The sequence below is a fragment of the Cydia fagiglandana genome, chromosome 26 (genome assembly GCF_963556715.1).
Source record: "Cydia fagiglandana chromosome 26, ilCydFagi1.1, whole genome shotgun sequence".
NCBI lineage: Eukaryota > Metazoa > Arthropoda > Insecta > Lepidoptera > Tortricidae > Cydia > Cydia fagiglandana.
In genome coordinates, this window is record NC_085957.1 from 2752676 (window position 1) to 2772949 (window position 20274).

General features: G+C 40.1%; 2 protein-coding genes across 2 annotated transcripts; one reads left to right on the forward strand and one right to left on the reverse strand.

The window, feature by feature from the left end:
- The first annotated feature begins 1530 nt into the window (after nt 1-1530).
- On the forward strand, nt 1531-3752 carry LOC134677293 (uncharacterized). The gene is made up of 2 exons (XM_063535726.1): nt 1531-2168; nt 2516-3752. The coding sequence occupies exons 1-2, from the start codon at nt 1531-1533 to the stop codon at nt 3750-3752; spliced, it is 1875 nt and encodes a 624-aa protein (XP_063391796.1).
- Nucleotides 3753-12431: 8679 nt separating this feature from the next.
- Nucleotides 12432-14861, reverse strand: LOC134677558 (uncharacterized). The gene has a single exon (XM_063536029.1). The coding sequence runs from the start codon at nt 14627-14629 to the stop codon at nt 13319-13321; it is 1311 nt and encodes a 436-aa protein (XP_063392099.1). The 5' UTR covers nt 14630-14861; the 3' UTR covers nt 12432-13318.
- Nucleotides 14862-20274: the final 5413 nt, after the last annotated feature.

Here is a 20274-nt window from a genome sequence, read left to right on the forward strand (position 1 = left end):
AAATAACAACTTAGAACAGTGCACAATCACATTCCTTTACGTTGATGATGGTGAAGGTTCGCGCAGGTTCAGGCTCGCTCCCTGAGGATTCCAAGGTGTTGGACGTGCGAGCTCGGCTTACCGTTACCTTAACCTGGAATACCTCTCTGCAAGGCCTGCCACTCATCCACGCGCACAATGTAATTGGCACTTCTCTAAATTAGTCCGAAAGCACAGAATCTGACCGAAAGTTGGCTTTACAATAATTCTTTCACAATTTTAATTCGGAGCAACGTACTTCTAGTTGGCCGATAAGAAGGTTAATGGCTGCCGGAAACGGCTAGTGTTGTATGTAACTAACCCTACCGGAAGTTAAAGGCTAATAGAGATGTCACCTTAAATCGATATTCAAACGAAAGTTGAACAATATTATAGGACTAATATTTGGCTAAATACAGATGTGGTACTTTGCGATATTTGGACAAATAAGGCCAAGAGTGTAGGGGTAAGATAAAGTGTTGTGAACACACTTCTCCTCTTCTCTTACTGACTGATGAAATCTATTTTAACACTAAGGCCCACTTGCACCATTCCACTAACCCGGGGTTAAGCGGTTAAACTATTAACCTAGTGTCAAATTGTATGGCTCACCATGGCAACTCCTGGTTTAACCGGTTAACCCCGGGTTAGTGGAAGGGTGCAAGTGAGCCTAAGGCCCACTTGCACCATCCCATTAACGCATTCACTGCCAGGGGGCGTGGCCTAGGAACAAACTTGTATAACGGTGAACGCACATGTTCGTTGGGGGCAGTGAATGTGTTAACCCGGGGATAAGCGGTCAAACCTAATAACCTAATGTCAAATTGTACTGGTAACCATGGTAACGCCAGGTGCCGGGATAACGCGCGGAAGAAGTTAGTGTCCCTAATAAAGTAAAATAAATAAATAAAATAAACATGGACAAATTGGAGAGGTCAACTTACCATGCGTCGGAACCTCAGCTTCCTCTGGCTCCAACACAACGAATTCTTCGAGCACGTGGCTTGTGTACAGGCCGGCCAGCACGCCCGCCTCGCTCGCTTCTGCGCTCTCACTCTCCTCCTTCACATCCTCTACTTGTAACAGTACTGCTTCCTCTTCATCTAAGAACAATGGGTGGACATTAGATCGACCCAAACTGCAAAACGTAATTCAAGACCAGACTGCAATAATTTGTTTGGAAAATAGTAAATTCCTTTTGATAAATAATCACGCTCTCTCTCTCTCTCTCTCTAGCCTTTTTCTACCCTTTGGGTGTAGGCCTCCTTCATTTTATGCCATATTTGTCACGGTCTTTTGCAACCTGGAGCCACTTCTTCCCCGCAGTCCTTTTGATGTCGTCGTCCCAACGCTTGATAAATAATCACGCTAAGATAATTTATTTATTAGTAATTTTACTCCTGACATTTTTAAAAAACGATACGTTTGACGTCTGTCAAATAGAGCGACTAGTGTTGCCAGGCTATTAATAAATTTCCTACCATTAACCGAAGCGTTCCGTTTCACGGAAAGATGGATTCCCAGACGGAAATGTTTTTGCAGATCGTGAGACAAGAACTTAAAGCACAAACCACCATCTTAACCGCAACAATGGATGAAAAGCTAAAACCTCTTGCTGAAGAGAACAAAATACTTACAGATGAAGTTACAAAGCTTAAAACGAAAGTTCATAACCTAGAACGAGATATAAGGAAAAACAATATAATATTACATGGATTAGAGGAAACAGAGGAAAACAGCTCAGAATTAATGGAATTAGTCATAGAAACCCTGAACAGCGTAGGAAAAGGAACCAAAATCCACGAGTTTGACAAATGGGAAATAAGCGACGTTCGAAGACTTGGTAAAAAACAAGAACAGAAACGAAGACCTGTGCTAATGAAGCTTACCCTTGCCTGGAGAAAAATAGAGATCCTAAAAAATAATAAATATCTCCCTGAGAATATATATGCTACCGAAGACTTCCCTAAGGATATACTGCAGATTAGGAAGGAGCTGAAACAAAAACAAAAGGAGGAAATAGAAAAAGGAAATGTGGCCCTGCTAAAATACGATAGAATCATAATCAAAGGGAAAGAAAACCCAGACAAAAGCAAAGAAAAGAGGAAACACCAAGCAAACAAGCCCAGGAAGAGGAGATTATACAAAAGGCGCCCAATAAAATAAATAAAATAAATGCATTCGATAACATGCACCGCTCCCGTACAAACTCACAAAACGAAACAGGTAAACAATAGCAACGAACAAGCAGCAACCGCCGGAAGAAAACAAACTTAGACAAAACAAATATATTAAATAACAATCTAACAAAAAAACAAATAAATGAACAAGAAAATCATAACAACAACAAAAAGCCATTACAGTCCCCAACCCGGCCGGTCACCGTGGGGGCTTATGACCAACACCCTCCAATTGCAAAATTATCATCATCATCATCACCAACATCACCAATATATATAGCTACATTAAATGTGCTAACATTAAAAACCTGTGAAAGAGTTACGGAGCTCAGAAATGCCCTAAAAGAAATCAAATGGGATATTCTAGGCCTGTGTGAAACAAGGAGATTAGGTACCAACATCAATGAATATGACGACTTCATTCTATTCTCAGTAGGCGAGACAAAAGGCCAATACGGCGTGGGCTTTCTAGTTAAAAAGGAACTAAAAAAACATATCCTCGAATTCAAAGGCATATCAGAAAGAGTGGCAGTATTGAGACTGAAAATACCTGGGTACAAGGACAACTGGACTATAATACAAGTATACGCACCAACGGACTCTGCCGAAGAAACGAAAAAAGACATTTTATATGAACAACTCTCCTTAACTATTGGCCAAGCTGATAAAAACATGATTGTTATGGGAGATTTCAATGGAAAAATAGGGACACAACAACAAGGAGAAGAGGCCACCATTGGTAATTACGGGATAGGAAAAAGAAACGGAAATGGTGAACGAGTAGTATCTATGGCCAAAGAAAACAATCTCGCTCTTTTGAGTAGTTTCTTCAAAAATAAGCCTGAAAGGAAGTGGACTTGGAAGTCACCGGACGGAGTTTACAAAAATGAAATCGACCATATTGCCACTAACCAACGAAAAGTATTTATGAATGTCGAAGTCATCAACCAATTTAACTTCTACACTAATCACAGAATGGTCAGAGCTACACTATATCCAAAAGCAAGGAACAAGACAAGAAGACATTTCAATTTTCACCAACACACGCTCCAGCACACAAGAAACAGAAACACAAGTGATCCCAGTGACTTTCAAAACACCTACGACAGAGAAACCAGTGAAATGTTTAACACCACAACAACAACAAAAGAAAGGAAGGACGTATTGAGCTCAAAAACGAAAACACTAATTGCAGAAAGAAAAGAACTATTTAAAATGAAAAAAGACCCGACCACCTCGAAAGCCATTACCAAACTAAGCAAGGAAATCAGCAACAGTATAAGAAAGGATAAGGAAAATCGGAAGATGGACAGCATAAATTACCATATAGCTAGGACAGGAGGAATAAGGAAAGCTCTGAAAGACCTGCAAGAATCTAAAGCCTGGATACCGAGAATTAAAAATAAAGATAAGAAACAAACAACAAAAAGGACATCTATTCTCAACACCGCCACTAGCTTTTATAAGGACCTGTTATGTACTCAAGTGAAAACATCCAAGAAACACAAACCATATTCGAAGATATCAACGATGAAGTCATCCCGCCCATACTAGAAACAGAAGTTGAACTTGCAGTTAGAACACAAAAAAACGATAAAGCCCCGGGACCTGATGGTATTACCAACGAATTAATAAAGTCAAGGTTAGCTGACATCCTACAAAGACTAACGGCACTCTTTAATATGACTATGAAGACAGAGGAAATTCCAATACAGTGGACCACAAGCAACATAATACTAATTCACAAAAAGGGTGACCAAGATGACATCAACAACTACCGCCCCATCAGTCTAATGTCTAACATCTATAAAATATTCGCAAAAATAATATTAAACCGCATCACAAAGAACTTGGAGGAACAGCAGCCTATTGAACAGGCAGGATTTAGATCGGGTTTCTCAACAGTGGACCATATGCACACATTGAAACAAACCATCGAGAAGTGCCAAGAGTATGGACAACCCTTATACCTAGCATTCGTCGACTTCAACAAGGCATTCGACTCTCTGGAACATAACCACATCTGGCAAGCCCTAGCAAACCAGGGTGTTGAGAGAAAATACATACAACTAATAAAGAACGTGTACAGTAACAGCTCCGCCCAAGTCAAACTAGAGTCGCTAGGAGAAGAGTTCCCTGTCAAACGAGGAGTCAGACAAGGCGATCCACTCTCACCAAAAATTTTCATTTGCGTGCTGGAAGAAGTATTTAAAAAACTTGATTGGACCGATTCAGGCATAAATGTAAACGGCAAGAAACTAAATCACTTGAGATTCGCGGATGATATAGTGCTCATGACTAACGATCCAGAGTCCCTAAGACACATGCTGCAAGACCTAACAAGCAGGAGCAGAGAGGTTGGCCTAACAATAAATAAAAGCAAAACTAAAATTATGACCAACAGAATGGAAGTACCAATCACAGTGGACGGGGAAGACATTGAATGGGTAAAATCATACATTTACTTGGGCCAACTCATCTCTATGTCTGATCAAATGCAACAAGAAATGAACAGAAGGGTCACAAATGCATGGAACAGGTTCTGGTCCCTAAAAACCATCATGAAAAATAAAGATTACCGCATCTCAATAAAAAGAAAAGTTTTCAATATGTGTATATTGCCTATACTAACATACGGATGCCAAACCTGGGCCGCAACAGAAAAAATGACACAAAAACTAATAACATGCCAGAGGGGAATGGAGAGAAGCATGTTAGGGTACACAAAAAGAGACAGAAAACGGGCGACGGAAATAAGAGAGATCACAAAATTAGAAGATGTTACTCTAAAATCAAAAACTCTAAAATGGAAGTGGGCGGGCCACATGCTCAGGGAAAAGCAGAAGTGGTCAAACATACTGACTGTGTGGACCCCACGAGACAACACAAAAAGGAAAAGAGGCAGACAATACAAAAGATGGTCAGATGATCTAAGGAAAACTGCGGGTCCACTATGGACACGACTAGCTAGAGACAGAGAGGCATGAAAGGCATTGGAGGAGCCCTTTGTGTCAAAAGGACACGTCAAGCCGACGGTTGCTGCAAACACATGAACAAATAACGAAAACTGTACTAAATATTATTATTAACTGTATGCTCGAAATTAAAGGCTTTGAAATTGAAAATTTTACTCCTACTATTTAAAAAAAGTACTTTTATTTACTTATTTTTACATAAATACAAGACGCGCTAGTAAAAAGTGGCAACATTTTCTTACTTTTTTTGGTCTTGAATTACTAGATATTTAGATAAGATATTTTAGACACCTAATTCAATACCTATTTATGTCTCTACATTCATGATTTTTAATATGTTTTATTGTTCTTTAAATTAGTATAATTATCTCTTTGTCTGAGATACAGGATTATATTCCTAGTTCAGGCGCACGTAACAATGTACGTAAAATGTAAAAGTTCACGCCTAATGTAACATTAGCAATTAGCAATATAATCCGTTTCAATCATAGAGGTACAATAATATAGAGATGACACGGGGGAGGGGCCAAACGACCAAACAACATGCACTTACGGAAATTTCAGTAGGAGTAGCAGAGAAAGCGGAATTATTGCTTGTCCTTGTCACAGTCTCACTTTTTGCTTGTTCCCCACCAAAAATTTAGTATGGTTTATGGTGGGAAACAAATAACCCGACCGAATTACGTACATTGTTTTTGGTATCTTGTCAGGAATGTTAAAACGTGTTTTTAATATTGTCGCTTTGCGTATGTTTTGTCCCTCACGGAGGCACGCGTATAGCTCATCTATGTAATACTAGGTCTATGGTTTCAATAGTTTTATTTCATGGGTAACTATCGCGGTAACCGAAGACAATATTTCTGCAGTAAATCTGGATAATTAAACCCACCCGTGAGTAGCAGCGGTATTTGTTTCTCTATTTGTTTACAGTAAAATAACGTACGTAGTAAACTCACCGTCATCACTGTCCTCACATTCGCGTCCTTCCTGGATGTATACCTCCTCCAACGACATACTGCCAACCACGAATTCACGTAGATGAAATTAATATTGTATTGATGCAATCTTTACACAAAACTGAACGATTCTAAATGAAATAAACGGATATGATTGATATTTATTTTTATCATCACCGACGCCGGACGCCGAGATCCCGAGATTGATTGTCACTGTCAGTGTCACTCAGTGTTGCCGTGGCGAAGTAAGAAATTTCTGATATATAATGACACGTCCAGACGGGTTGACCAAATTGATCAGAAAAGAAATTAGCGTCAATCTGTACCGTAGACTTAGAGAATATAACCAAACGGAGTGGTCTATTTTTCAGAGGCGTTCCCCTCTGTCGAAAATAGACGGCCAATGGTCAACGACATGTCAACCACATGTATTGACTGACGGTTATCTGACATGGCTATGTTTACGTTACGTATACGTTTGATGTGCCCCTCCCCCGCAAAAAACGGCAGATTATTTTGTACCAAAAATTATAGACATGGCGTCTCCATTGATTATATCCTCTAAGACCATAGATTTGAACAGAGGTCTTACCGCGAACCACGTTCGACTTGTTGCCTCTCTATCGCACTTGTAAATTTGTCCGTAAGTGTGACAGGGAGGCAACACTTCGAACGTGGTTCGCGGTAGGCCCTCTGAACTTGGCTTCGAGCAACACCGGCTTCCGACACGTCGGAACTTAGTCACGAGAATAAATGAACTTTTGAAAGGAACAATTTTTTTGTATGGAGTTATAGTCGTGTTCCTTCCCCTAATAGCATTTTCTTGTAGGGATTTGGTTGGGCCTTTGTTTACGTATTAGTTGGGCAACCGTTATATTTGGCCGTACGATTTGCTGGAGAGCCCTCGACAAAGGCCCTCCCGAAGATTCCCAACAGAGCTCCATAAGAGAGATTTTTTCGTTGGGCCTATTTAAATAAATCATACTATTATTCAACGGTGGTGGTTTTGGTTGGGTCGTGGTTGGGCCTATACACATATGTTTGATGGTTGGTTAATTGTTACATTTGGCCGTATGGCTTGTTGTACGGCCAACTGCAAAAAAATAAAAAAGGGCAATTTTTCGTTGTGCTTCTGTTTGCAAATTCAACAATTACCCAACGGCAAGTCAGGTCGGCTGGTAGGTAGTCGTGTACCAGGTTGAAGGCCCAACACAGCTTGTCCCACAAAGGGCCAACATTGTAACGTTGGGCCTTGTGTAGGATTCTTACAATACTACCGTAGGTAAGTAGTTGTGTAATTTATAGTGGGCCTACAGTCTAATCATGTAATGAGCCTTTGTTTACGAGTCCTACAGTTACCCTACGTTAGGTAAGTGGTTGCGTAAAACGACGTTGGGCCTTTGGTGATAAATATTAAGCCCCCTCCAGACTATGCGCGTGAATCGCGGGCGAAGCCGCGAACGCGAGTGTGGAGTCCTGAACGCAGACCTGCGAAATCGACTCCACACTCGCGTTCGCGGCTTCGCCCGCGATTCACGCGCATAGTCTGTAGGGGGCTTTACAATTACACTACGGTAGGCATGTGCCACATGAAGGCCCTAGGCAGCAGTTGTTTTTAAGTAGCTAACACACTACCGCACCGCACCAAGGTCATTGTGGGACGCACCCATAAGTAAGAGGGAGAAAGAGATATCGCTTTCTCCCTTTTACTTATGGGTGCGTCCCACAATGACCTTGGTGCGGTGCGATAGTGTGTTAGCTACTTTAATCTTCTCTGTATCGTTCCAATTTTAGTATATGTACTGCCGAAGCAAGTACACTTACTATACACTCCAATTTGCAAATATACTAACCGCACTTCGAAACTTCGTAAGCGAGATTTATGTTTTTTGAGATTTAAATTGAGAATATGTTGGTAAAATACAACTTTTTAAATTTATGTATAAATTTTATAGTTATAGCTATTAGATTTATAAGTTACTTTTAACAAATATTATGATTATATCCGGAATCAAATCAAATGTTGCCTTTTTTTATGCATCCATGCTGTGTATGTGTGCGTAAAAACGTGTATGTGTGCTCTTTTAGGGATGTGGAAAGTTGATTTTAATCGTGTTATACAGGGTGATCAATCCAAATGGGTCAGTATGGAGAAGTCAGAAACTATGAGAGATAGCAAAATCTGTTCTTAGGAACCATGGCTTCGATTTTAGATTTAATAATAATGGCATTCAATTTTTTTTTTAAATCTATCATACATAACCGGGATTCGAACATGGTCAATATTCTTGTTGTTTGTTTGTATGGCAACTTTTAAACGATGCGTGATAGGTGGGGGGTGCTCGACCAAATATCATAGAGGGCCCCGAGACAAAACAAAGTACATTAAAAAAAATCAAAATGGCCGACTTTTTTTTTAATTTTTTCAAGTTGGTCTGAGCGCGCTGACATTCGGCATGCGGCGAGCCTGGGGGCCCAAGATTACAATGTCAAAAAAATATTTTTGGAAAAATTCAAAATGGCGGCGGACACGGGCAAAGTAAAATTTTCAAGTAGGTTAAGCGAGCCCGAAGGGCGAGCTTCATGCCGGGAGGCCGAAGGCCGACCCCGGTGGAAGGCCGAATGCCCTGAGCCTCCACCCATACTCCCAAAACGCGAGGCCGAAGGCCGAACTGCGTGAATTCGGTGCTTCCAAACGTTCTACCAAGGCAACTGTATTGATAACCGAAGCCGGCAGGCCAAATGCCCCACGGCGAAGCGTCGAGGCTTGCGAAGGCCGAAGGCCGAGCTCTGCGTAGGGCCGAAGGCCCGAAGCGTCACACGAGAGGGGGAAGTTGGAGCTTAAACACGACCCAACACTTTTCCTATTGGGAGTCGCTTTTTGGGCGTCGGGGTGGAGGCTTCGGGCCTTCGGCCCTCCACCGGGGTCGGCCTTCGGCCTCCCGGCCTGAAGCTCGCCCTTCAGGCTCGCTTAACATACTTGGAAATTTGTCTTTGCCCGTGTCCGCCGCCGTTTTGGATTTTTCCAATGACATTGTAATCTTGGGCCTTCAGGCTCGCCGCATGCCAATTCTCAGCGCGCTCGGACCAACTTGAAAAAATTAAAAAAAAGTCGGCCATTTTGATTTTTTTTATGTACTTTGTTTTGTCTCGGGGCCCTCTATGATATTTGGTCGAGCACCCCCCACCTATCACGCATCGTTTAAAAGTTGCCATACAAACAAACAACAAGAATATTGACCATGTTCGAATCCCGGTTATAATAATAATAATAATAATAAGCCCGCAGGGCAGCTTGTGGCGAGCTGTTGGGGAGTAACGACCCCACGGACCCGAGTGCTCCCGAGAGTCGGTCAGGGTCTCCGTCTCCGGCGTGTCTTCATCGGTCGGAGTGGACCCCAAGGGGACCCGCAGGACTCTCAGCTCTGGCTTGCCTTCATTGGCCGTCCAGAGAGGAGTCGTTAGAGCTATATGCTCCAGGGGTGGAAGTGAAAGATGCATAAGACGCGAGTTGGCACAGTGGCTGGTAATAGCCACTGGGTAGAAAGCGGCGCACACCTCTCGACACCCCTGAGCCGCTCACACCGATGTTGCTCCTGGTCGTCTTCGCGACGGCAGTTTCAGGGGCCCATCTAGTCAGCGGCAAGTCACCACCTGCCTCGATAACGTGTTTTAGCATTGTTATGGCAGGTGTCCGGACTTCTCTACAATAGCCCAGTCTCATTGTCCATCCAAACTTCAATCCATAGACCGGTATACTATTCACTTTTTCTACAATAGTCCCAATGCCTGCTGCGACCGGTTCATGGGTGTTTATTGTTGCGCCTGTGAACGGGTTCCAGCAGGCGTTCTACATGACATTAAAGCTCTCCAAGGGGCCTCTACGTGTTGGATCTATATCCCCACGCAAGCCTATCAAAAGACCGGGATTTGTAGGCCCGTGAATTCCAAAATGGAGAAACAAATAATAATAATAAATCCGTTTATTTAAGACATCATAGGTCCAACACATCGCATTACAAATTACATAGGATTAAATTACAATTTCCATAGGATTAACAATAAAATAATAAACAATAAAAATTTTGAAATATTTGAACATTCCTGACATTTATAAAAATAAAATAACGAAATCACATTTAAAATATAAAATTGTTCAGTTAAAAATAATAAGTTACTTAAATTAGAATAAATTCATTAAAATATTGTAAAATCGTTGTCAAATAAATTAAAATATAAAAAGTCAAAATAATAAAAATAATAAAAATGTCAAGAATTTCAAATTAGGCACAGTCAGATGAATTCATAAATAACATGTTACTAATAAAATCCAAAATAAAATAAAAAATATAATACTACCTAATAATACTATATACATAACCTTACTTTACATTACTATTTACATGTATTGACATGCAGTGGTTCATGTAAGGGCAATCAAACCTGCTGGAGATCATGTCCAAGATGGTGTTGGGGCTAGCACGCACTCTGCAGAGCAAGGACGCGCACCGCCTGCGCAGAGTGGTGAAGAAGCACGCGGTGCGCGCCTCCGCGAACATGCCCGATGCACTGCAGTGGCGCGGCAACCCCAACATCACCCTGAACGCATCATTATATTGGACGCGTAGGGCGCTGAGAGATTTGCGTGTGTGATGAGCCCATAGAGTGCACGTATACAATGAGGTACAGTAAGCTCGGAAAAGAGTCACTTTGACCTCTCTCGTGCATCGCACAAATCTACGAGCTAGCATATTCGCCCTGACTGCCAGCGCCCTACGCTCCCTCTCGATGTCAGCGTCATCCATCAAATTGTCCGTGAGCAGGTGACCTAGGTATTTAAATTGCCTTACATGGCTAAGTTCGACCCCATTCAACCTAATTGGAGGCACATTTTCTGGTAAACGAGTTCCAGACCTGAAAACCATTACTTCACTCTTTTTAGAGTTATATATCAAACCGTGAGTAGATGCATAGTCTTCACATATCCGAAGCAGTCTCCTTAACCCGCAGACCGACGCGCTCAGCAGCGCCATGTCGTCCGCGTAGCTTAGGTTATTAACACACACGCCATCTATGTGGCAGCCGACATGTTGGCTGCTGAGCGCGACGATCAGCGCGTTCACATATACATTGAACAACTTCGGTGAAGTCAACCCACCCTGTCTGACCCCACACTGTAACCTGTAAGGCTCGGAGAGCTTATCGGCCCACCGAACATTATTTATTTGGTTATTATACCAATATTTAAAAATATTCATTACTCTAACAGGCACGTTAGACTCTCCAAGCTTTTTCCATAACAGATCATAACTTACTAAGTCAAAAGCCTTAGATAAGTCGAGGAATAAGGCGTAAACAGGTGTTTTCCGTGTGGTATAGTACCTAACGACATGCTTAAGGCTCAGTATGGCGGACTCAGTAGACAATCCGGGTTTGAACCCAAACTGATTGTCATGGACTGTCAGATATTTATCCAACTGAACATTAAGCAAGCCGTCAAGAACCTTAGCCAGAATAGTCGCTAAGGAAATAGGCCTATAGTTACTCTTATCCGATATATCCCCCACCTTACTCTTTACTATAGGCACTACAATAGTTCTCATTAATTCCATTGGCAAATATGAGTGGCGGAGACATAGCGAATAAAACATTGCAAGCACTCTGGGCAAATGCGGCCCGGCGTAACGAAGATGCTCAACACTGAGACCATCGTGACCGGGTGACTTTCCTCTAGACATCTGTTTGAGCACTTGTGCCACATCTTTAGCCGAAATTTCGAGAACTGGGTCATCAGATTTAATCTCAGTGTCAAGCATCGACGTGGACGGTCCGAGTGGTGACTTCACCGCAAAATGGTTTTTAAATAAAGTAGCTATTTCTACAGGGTCGGTCACACCATTCATGCTCACAGGCAAGCCAGGCGCAGGGTTTAATTTATTAGTCGTTTTCCAGAAACTCCGAAAGTCATTCCTTGAGTGATGTAATGCAAGTTTGTCCATTTTAATTTGATCTTGATGGTTTTGACACCACCTTAATCTTGACTTAAATATTCTACGGCTTGCACACATCGCCTCATATAACCGACCCGTCGAAGGTTTACCGGATTCATCCCACACCTTGAAGGCTAGTCTAGCCTGCCTGTGTGCCTCACCTACGTGCCTATTCCATCCAATAACACACTTCGCCTTTTATCTTTTGGGATCACTACCACGATAACTTAGCATAGCAGCCTGTCTGAGAGCAGTCACGATACTCAAATATATACGAGAAATGTCACTTTTGTGCCCCTCATTCATACAAATATTTGACCTACAACATTCACTCATTTCATGTGGAAAGTCAATTGAATTTAATAAATCATTACAAAGCATTGTATAATGGCTAATCTGATGCGCATTTCTGTGCCCCCATTTAACCTTAAGATTATTACAATCAAATGTATTAGGATCATTTTTCTGTCTAATAACACCTAAATTAATTCGTAAACATAACGGAAAATGATCGGACCAAACTGTGTTATAGTCAACATACACATTCATAACAGACTTCAGTGCAGTCTCAGTCACCAAACAATGGTCTAGCCACCGTCTAGATCCATGAGCATCGCTTATGAAGGTGTATGTTTCCGACGACAAGCCCAAAATATCTGTATCCGCTATAGTCCACTCGCGCTCACTACAGAAATCCGACAACTCAGTAAAAAACAAACCGCTAGGATGCGCATTCAAATCCCCGAGTATATACACAGACTCACAGTTAGCATTATCCACTATAGCACTCACCGCACCGAGACAATCCGTGAACTCCGCTAAGTTGCTATGCCTGTCTGTAGGCATATATACACTCGCAACCAGTATGTGGCGCTTTTCAATAACTATTTTAATCGCACAAACACGCGGGTTGTCACAGCTTAATACAGACACATCACGAAATACGCTTTTTCGCCACAGAAGGGCAACGCCACCATAGGGCCTGCCACGTAACATACCTACGGTAGTGTCAACTGCCGAAGTTCCCGTGGTACCAAACTCATCATCAATACTACTTAAATACGACACTTCACCCGGTAGTAACCAAGTTTCTTGAAGAGCAACCAGATCGGAGCACCTGCATATTTCCCTAATACTCTCAAGAGAACGCTTCACATTCTTGCAGTTATAACTGACAAACTGATTTGACGTTATATTCATTAACTTAACGTATTTGTAGGAACAGTTCCGGATCCAGGGATTATACTCGTAACTTCCCTGGGCTTATTATTCACAAAGCGTCTAAATATGATACCTTCGGGCCACAGCTTATCCTCTAAAAACAATGACAACTTGTGCTGTGGTACAAAAAATTTATACGCATCGTAGTCATTATGTTTTTTAATGGCAATTTTATGAAGCCTGACGATTTCATGCGTTTTGTCCCGAATGTAATTGGCAATGTCGTCCTCTGCCGTGTCCTTATGCACGTTGGTGATAAGTATCGGTACCTTCATCACAGCGGCTTTGAAATTAGAATTTGACTCGCACGCTACGCCTCGTTTGCCTATAAGCCGTTTTTGCAGTATAGTCTTACGGCTCTCAACTTTCTTCCACTCATTCGGGTTCAGCTCAGGACTTTTTTCTGCACCTCGACTAGATACTGTCGTCTTAACGACGTCCGCCAACAATTTAGTCTTGTTATTTATAAAAGTGCATTCGCTGTTCGCATTGCTGTTACTAACAGGTAAACATACTCCAGCGGTCAGCTTAGTAGTTATCTCGTACGATGACGTCATCGCGGGTTCAAGTTCAACCGTCGCTGCATCTATGCTATCGCGGCGCTCAGGTGTACCCTCTTTGGCGCACGGTGAATTGCAATCATTATTCGCTGACAATATTTGGCTTTGCAACAGACTATCATTATGTGTTTCTCGAGCTGAAATATTACTATGCAGACATGAGGGCTGCTGTGGACTATTGGTGGTAACATCGAGATGAGTAAAACCAGTCGGACCGCTATCGAGATAAGCGCCGCGCCGTTTGTTTACATTGCAGTACGAGTCCATAATAGCGGGTGTACACCTTAAATTATTGAGCTCATGTCTGATCTCCTGTACTTGTTCGGCTGTTGCAAACCTAGATCGCATGTCGGCAACCTCAGCTTGGACTTTCAGTAGGTCTTTCAATAGCTTTGAAACGTCGATGTGATCATAGCTTAGAGGCGGCAACTTGTCCAGATCACGGGCAACAAATATAGGCATAAATTCAGGATCCGTATTTTTGAACACACTTATAATGTCCTCTAAGTCACGTTGTTCTCTGCCTTCGCCTTTTCTTAAGATTTTGCGTTTATTGATAGGCAGGGATTCAAATAATAACGATTTTGACGTCTTGATTTCCATTGACGAGAACGACGACTTGCATATTCGCACTAGAGTATCCTCCGTTGAAACACTGAGTTTATTCTGAATATAAGCTAATAATTCATCTATCACTATATTACACGTATTACACTTCAAAGTGGACATCTTTTTAGCGGCCACTACCGTAGTGCAGCGATAAGTGCACACACCCGTCGTACCCGAATGCGCGCGAGCAACTGATGTTATGTATGATATGTATGATATGTATGAGGTTATGTATGATAGATTTAAAAAAAAAATTGAATGCCATTATTATTGAATCTAAAATCGAAGCCATGGTTCCTAAGAACAGATTTTGCTATCTCTTATAGTTTCTGACTTCTCCATACTGACCCATTTAGATTGATCACCCTGTATATCGATAAACGCTACACAGCGGAACGAAATTGCTATTAATTGAAGCTTCAATATCTTCGTTAAACATATACATAATTGTAATGCTAATGAATAATAAATATATTAGAATATAATAAAATAATTCAATTATTGCGGAACACACATTTTGGTAGGTATTTATGTATTTTAATTAAATATCTGAACTTTCCCTTGGTTCCCTGCTGGGGCGTGACGATAAAATTGTGATCTGATAACCACAATAAAGAATAAAAGCGTTTTTGTTCATTTTAGGTATCGTTAAACCTTTGAAGTAAAATTAAAATTGCAAGAAATGTCGATAGTTTATCGATATGACTTTATCGACATGGCTACAGCAAGGTGGTGTTAAATTGTTAATCGTACGCTAAAAAAAGTGGCAACAGTGACAGCTCGCTGAGACGGGATCTCTATATATAGTAAATCTATGCACTAAACAAAAGTGGCAACAGTGACAGCTCGCTGAGACACCATCTCTATATATTATAACTCTATGGTCTGGACTTTAGGCCACTAAAGTTTAAAAAAATTCCGAACGTAAGTTATGTGTCATTAAACAACTGTACCGCTATTCGGAACCTAATAATAATATTGAGAGTGGCAACACCGTTGTCGGTCGTATTGTCCTTTTCTAGCATATACGTCCCTCTCTCTCCCACACTCCCACCACACAGCAGTTTGCTTTTTGGCGGTTGTCGCAAAAACAAATTTCCAACTCATTGGCTTGCTGTTTTTCCATCTGGAAGGTCGTGAAGCTAAACTGCTGGTGAGTTTTTGAATTTGTACCCCAGTTTAGCTGACTATATTGAAAAACAGTTTCTAACGGCTTTTGCCGTTCGAAATAAACATTTAAATTTAGTGTCCGTTAAACTATCTAGCAAATAAAAACGATCCGGAATAGTAATGTGTAAGTTTTCAAAGGCTGCCTGCGCGCACCGTGGCTATGCTAATGAAAATACTAAAACACATAATGCTAGAAAACACATCGAGCTGGTAAAGCGTGCACTTGTCACCATTAGAATTTAATTAATATATACCTACATTAAGTCTCTTCTGAGTCTTATTACTTATCACTTTAAATCTTTGTGTGTCTATAATAACGGTTGAAATTAGGTATAATACTTAAATGGTGATGTGTGGAGGCATATCCTTCAGTTTTCAAGTGATTTGTGTTTTCGAATACGAAAGGATCGGATAGTTAATACGTGTTACATAGAACCTACGTATTAAGGTAGAAGCTTATAGACGTGTAGGGTTTATCTGTCCAAGTATCTATCAGCAACTTGTCGGTTTATCCCGTTCCGGGTTAAATATAATATTGCAAAATTTTTTGGTAATAAACTTGCTGATAAATAACGTGTACCCGCTTAGGAGTCGACGAAGCCCCGCTTCGCGGGGCTTCTATTTCCGCTCTGAGGGACACAAGGTAACGAACAAACCTACATCGCAAGCATTGCATTTATTTTTGTGGAAAGTGAGTACTTCGGCAGTACGTAAACTTAAGTCTGACTAGATAAAGAGAGAGATTAGCATGGCTCTGCGCAAGAATGACATGGAAATCCTTAAGTATTTCACTCCTTATCAATTTATATCTCTCCAACTTGATCTTTGATTAAAAAAAAAAAAAAAAAGGTTAAAATGTAGGTAGATAGGTATCTCTTTAAATAAATAACAGGTACTAACAGCTTAAAATAACTCTTGCATGTAGTTGCTATATGTGCTTGTATTATTTTGGATTTGAATAACTTGATTATTCATTCTATATGTAAATAACTATAGGTACATACAAGACGGTCAATCTTTAAGCCTACCTACCTACCTACCTACATAAATAGTACCTACACTTGTAAACGTTTTAAATAAAATCGGAAGCCTGTGACTTGAAAGGGCATTAATGATATGGGAATGTTTAGATTGATTCATTGACGAAGACGCATGGTTTGCTTCATAATTTCAAATTATATTCGCTAACTGTAGAGTTAAAGTTAAGTTATGGCAAATCTCGTCACCGTGAATGACACTTTCTAAAAGTGCCTATTAAAGTAAATCCTTTCCTCTTGTCGAGCGAAGAACTCGCAACTAAGGGAATATTACCCATAAACTTCATTTGAATGATATTCTTAAGTTATGTCTGTTATGGTTCCACCTGCGTAAGGTGTGCCTAAGATAATCTTTTATTCAGTCACAAACTAACGTCAAGTTATTTGTGATGAAACCAATATGTTGTGTACCTATTTAAGCCTGCGCAAGGCTGCCATGTTTCCACCTGCGTAAGGTGTGCCAAAGAATCTTTGATTCATTCACAAACTGATATCAAGTTATTGATGATGATATTACAACCTATATAAGCCTGCGCAAGGCATGTCAGAAATTAAATGATATGGTCATAACACAGGCGAGCGAGTAGGCCACAATCATAAAAATATAACAAAGATGAATATGTAAATACCTCCTTTTGGACAAAGGACAAGTGAAAAGGGTTCTAACAAAATAATGTTCTGGGTAAAAATCAGTCGAAATAGGCTTCGTTATTCGAGGTTTCATTTTTGTTTACCAATCTATTTTAAGGGTCCCGGACACCCTATTGGCTAAACCCAAAATTGGACTAATTAACATTTCTAAAATTATAATATAATAGGTATAAAATAACCTAAGATTCCAGGCCTATCTCGACTCATTTTTATTTTAAAGATGAAAAAATCTTTGCACCCTAATATAAAATTGTGGTCTGGAGACGCTAAGCCTCATAACGTGGGTGGCATGGATAACACTAAGAGATTTAGTCACCTAAATTCGACCATAAGCCCAGGAAGAATATTGATATTTAGAATAAGGTGTGGTCAATCCTCCAAGGTCCAGATAATCTGTGGACTCTAATTAAATCAGGCTCACTTAAGCTCACGACACAACATAGCTTACGGTTCAATTCTGAAATAAGCTATGTTTAATATCACTCATGGTGTGAAAATAAAATTACAAGAGCACAAACAGCCTGCTCAAGGTGTACAAAGGGTTCCGTTTAGCGGCCCTATGAATATCTAAAAACCTTTGAAGTCTATGCCTGCTATAACAGACTAGAAATTAATATAAATTATATTTGCCTCGAGAGCACTAGTCTTTCAGTTAACATTTTTACGAGTACCTACCTATGTAGGTACACGACATAACCAAGGTTACCTATTTAATTATTATATCCCTGACTGGCATGGTATGGGAAAATTGTCATGTGCTGCACAAGCATGTTGGAAATAAAAATATACAAAACTGACCTAACGGGGCGTTTATGAATGCTTTATTTTACACCCTTATGTCTGCCTTGTGAACCTTGAGGATTCGAATCACCTTGATCGTAAGTGCTCCTATGCACAGATTAAATTTTAAACTACCCATGCACTAATCTCAAGGGCACGTGCTTCTATGCACGGACCAAATATTGTTATCACTTAATTCACTTATCATTATTCGTCATAGTTTGATACTATACGTTTAACAAATGTACCCACCGTGGAATGTAATGTACCCAGTCATAAGGTTTTTAATAAACAGTGACTTAATGGTTTGCACGAACGATTCTAGTATAACTTCTGGGCGGTCACGTCTAGGGCATGACCCTCTAGTTCTCAATTTATACAAAATTATAGCATTGCGATACTGTTTGCTTTGCACAATGTGAAACAGCAGCAAGCCTTTCGAAAAGGCGAAGCTATTTTGAAAGACGAGTACTTTTCAAAAATACATTGTAATATATATAAATATGTTTTTGTCGTGGAACAAGTACACCCAAACAAATGCAGTCATTTATTATAATATGTTGGCAAAACTCTGCAAAAGAGTTATATAGTCTGTCTGTACAGTGTAACTTGAAGGCATAAATGCACATGAATCTCTTGAAACATGGTGGATCAATTAATTTACACCCCGTCTGTGTCTTGCTCCTATTACCAAATCCACAAGTTAAGGACCTGAACCTATATATAGGTACCCTTCTTGCTCGAGACCTGTAAAAAATGTACACAATAATTTCATGCAGTCAAGTGTCGGAAAATTAGGTCCACAGACTTAGCGATATCGTGAATATATATCCAAGAACTCTGTATATTGCCTCCCAGGGGGCGGGATGTTATTAGACTAACCTATAGTAGGTAGTAGGCCAGAGATATAGTATAGAAAAGTACACTGGCCCAAATTAAGTAATATTATATTTCAGAATATAAAATAATTTACAATCTTGCTATTATTGAAATATAAACAAGTAACAATTATCCTTAGTTCATAAGGAGGATAAGTATACCTAAATATCTAATAGATTCGACAAAGTGTTGATTCTAGCATTGGATAAAATAGCTCCCTCTTAAAGGGCCTCTGCGCTGTTGGCTTTGGGGCCACAGGCGCCCGGCAAATGGTAGGGAACCCCCTGGTTTCCCACAGCAAATAATGTAAAATCACGAAATAAGCACATAAATTTGTATTTCGGTTAAAAGCACCTATGCAATGAGCTAGGGTTTCGAATTAAGTACCTGATTCCTTATAATTTACACACTGAATAGAGAAAACTGAATATTCAGAATTAAGCAATGTCTATGAATAGTTTACAGGAATTAAGCCACTTTAGCGGTCAGAACCAATAAAGTTTTAAGGCTTATGTCTACCAGTAGGCACCAGATAAAGTAAACCACTAAGAAACTACTCTTACTACATATATACAAATTTTTGAGTAAAATTAAGGTTATGGTAGCTAAACATGAATTTAATTAGAATGACTGCAAATATTATTGATAAAGTTCTGCAGCAATTCTACACAAGAACACCACAAAGCGTCATAACTAGTGCCACATCGCAGTGAACACATGAGTGTTGTGGCTTAAGCTCTCATAGTAACCTTCACACTTTTAAGCAAGGTTTATTTATGTACACTGACTTGCGTTCCCTTTAGTAAAGCGTTTAAAAGGGTTAAATGCATTTTATAGCTATAACTATAACCTATAACCAAGTATATGGCTTACAGTCATTAAATAAATTTAGTGATTCCCTATGACATTTCAATAAGTACCTAATTTTATTAACTCTGTTTGTGGTGATAGTGATATAACGAATCATTTAAATATTCGTCTACTTAATCCCGAGGGATTCTGGAAATAAGAAATGTCCTGTCCTTGTTATATCCCTGCAACTGCTTACTTTACTATTATAGATAATTATTATCAAATTTGATAATAATTGCGACTTATAAATAAAAATTACTCTAGTACTTATATTTTCATACTTGAATTACATTACTCCTTATAACAGATGTGTATGCTCCTTGAAGAGTAGACTGACTTATCACATCTTCTTTTACCTAGTTTTCACATACATTTAAGTAATTAAGTATAGCACCC

Coding starts and splice junctions, on each gene's coding strand:
- LOC134677293 (XM_063535726.1), top strand. CDS start 1,531: ATGGATTCCCAGACGGAAATGTTTTTGCAGATCGTGAGACAAGAACTT. Junction 2,169..2,515: donor AAGAGGAGATTATACAAAAG/GCGCCCAATAAA, acceptor AACCTGTGAAAG/AGTTACGGAGCTCAGAAATG.
- LOC134677558 (XM_063536029.1), bottom strand. CDS start 14,629: ATGTCCACTTTGAAGTGTAATACGTGTAATATAGTGATAGATGAATTA.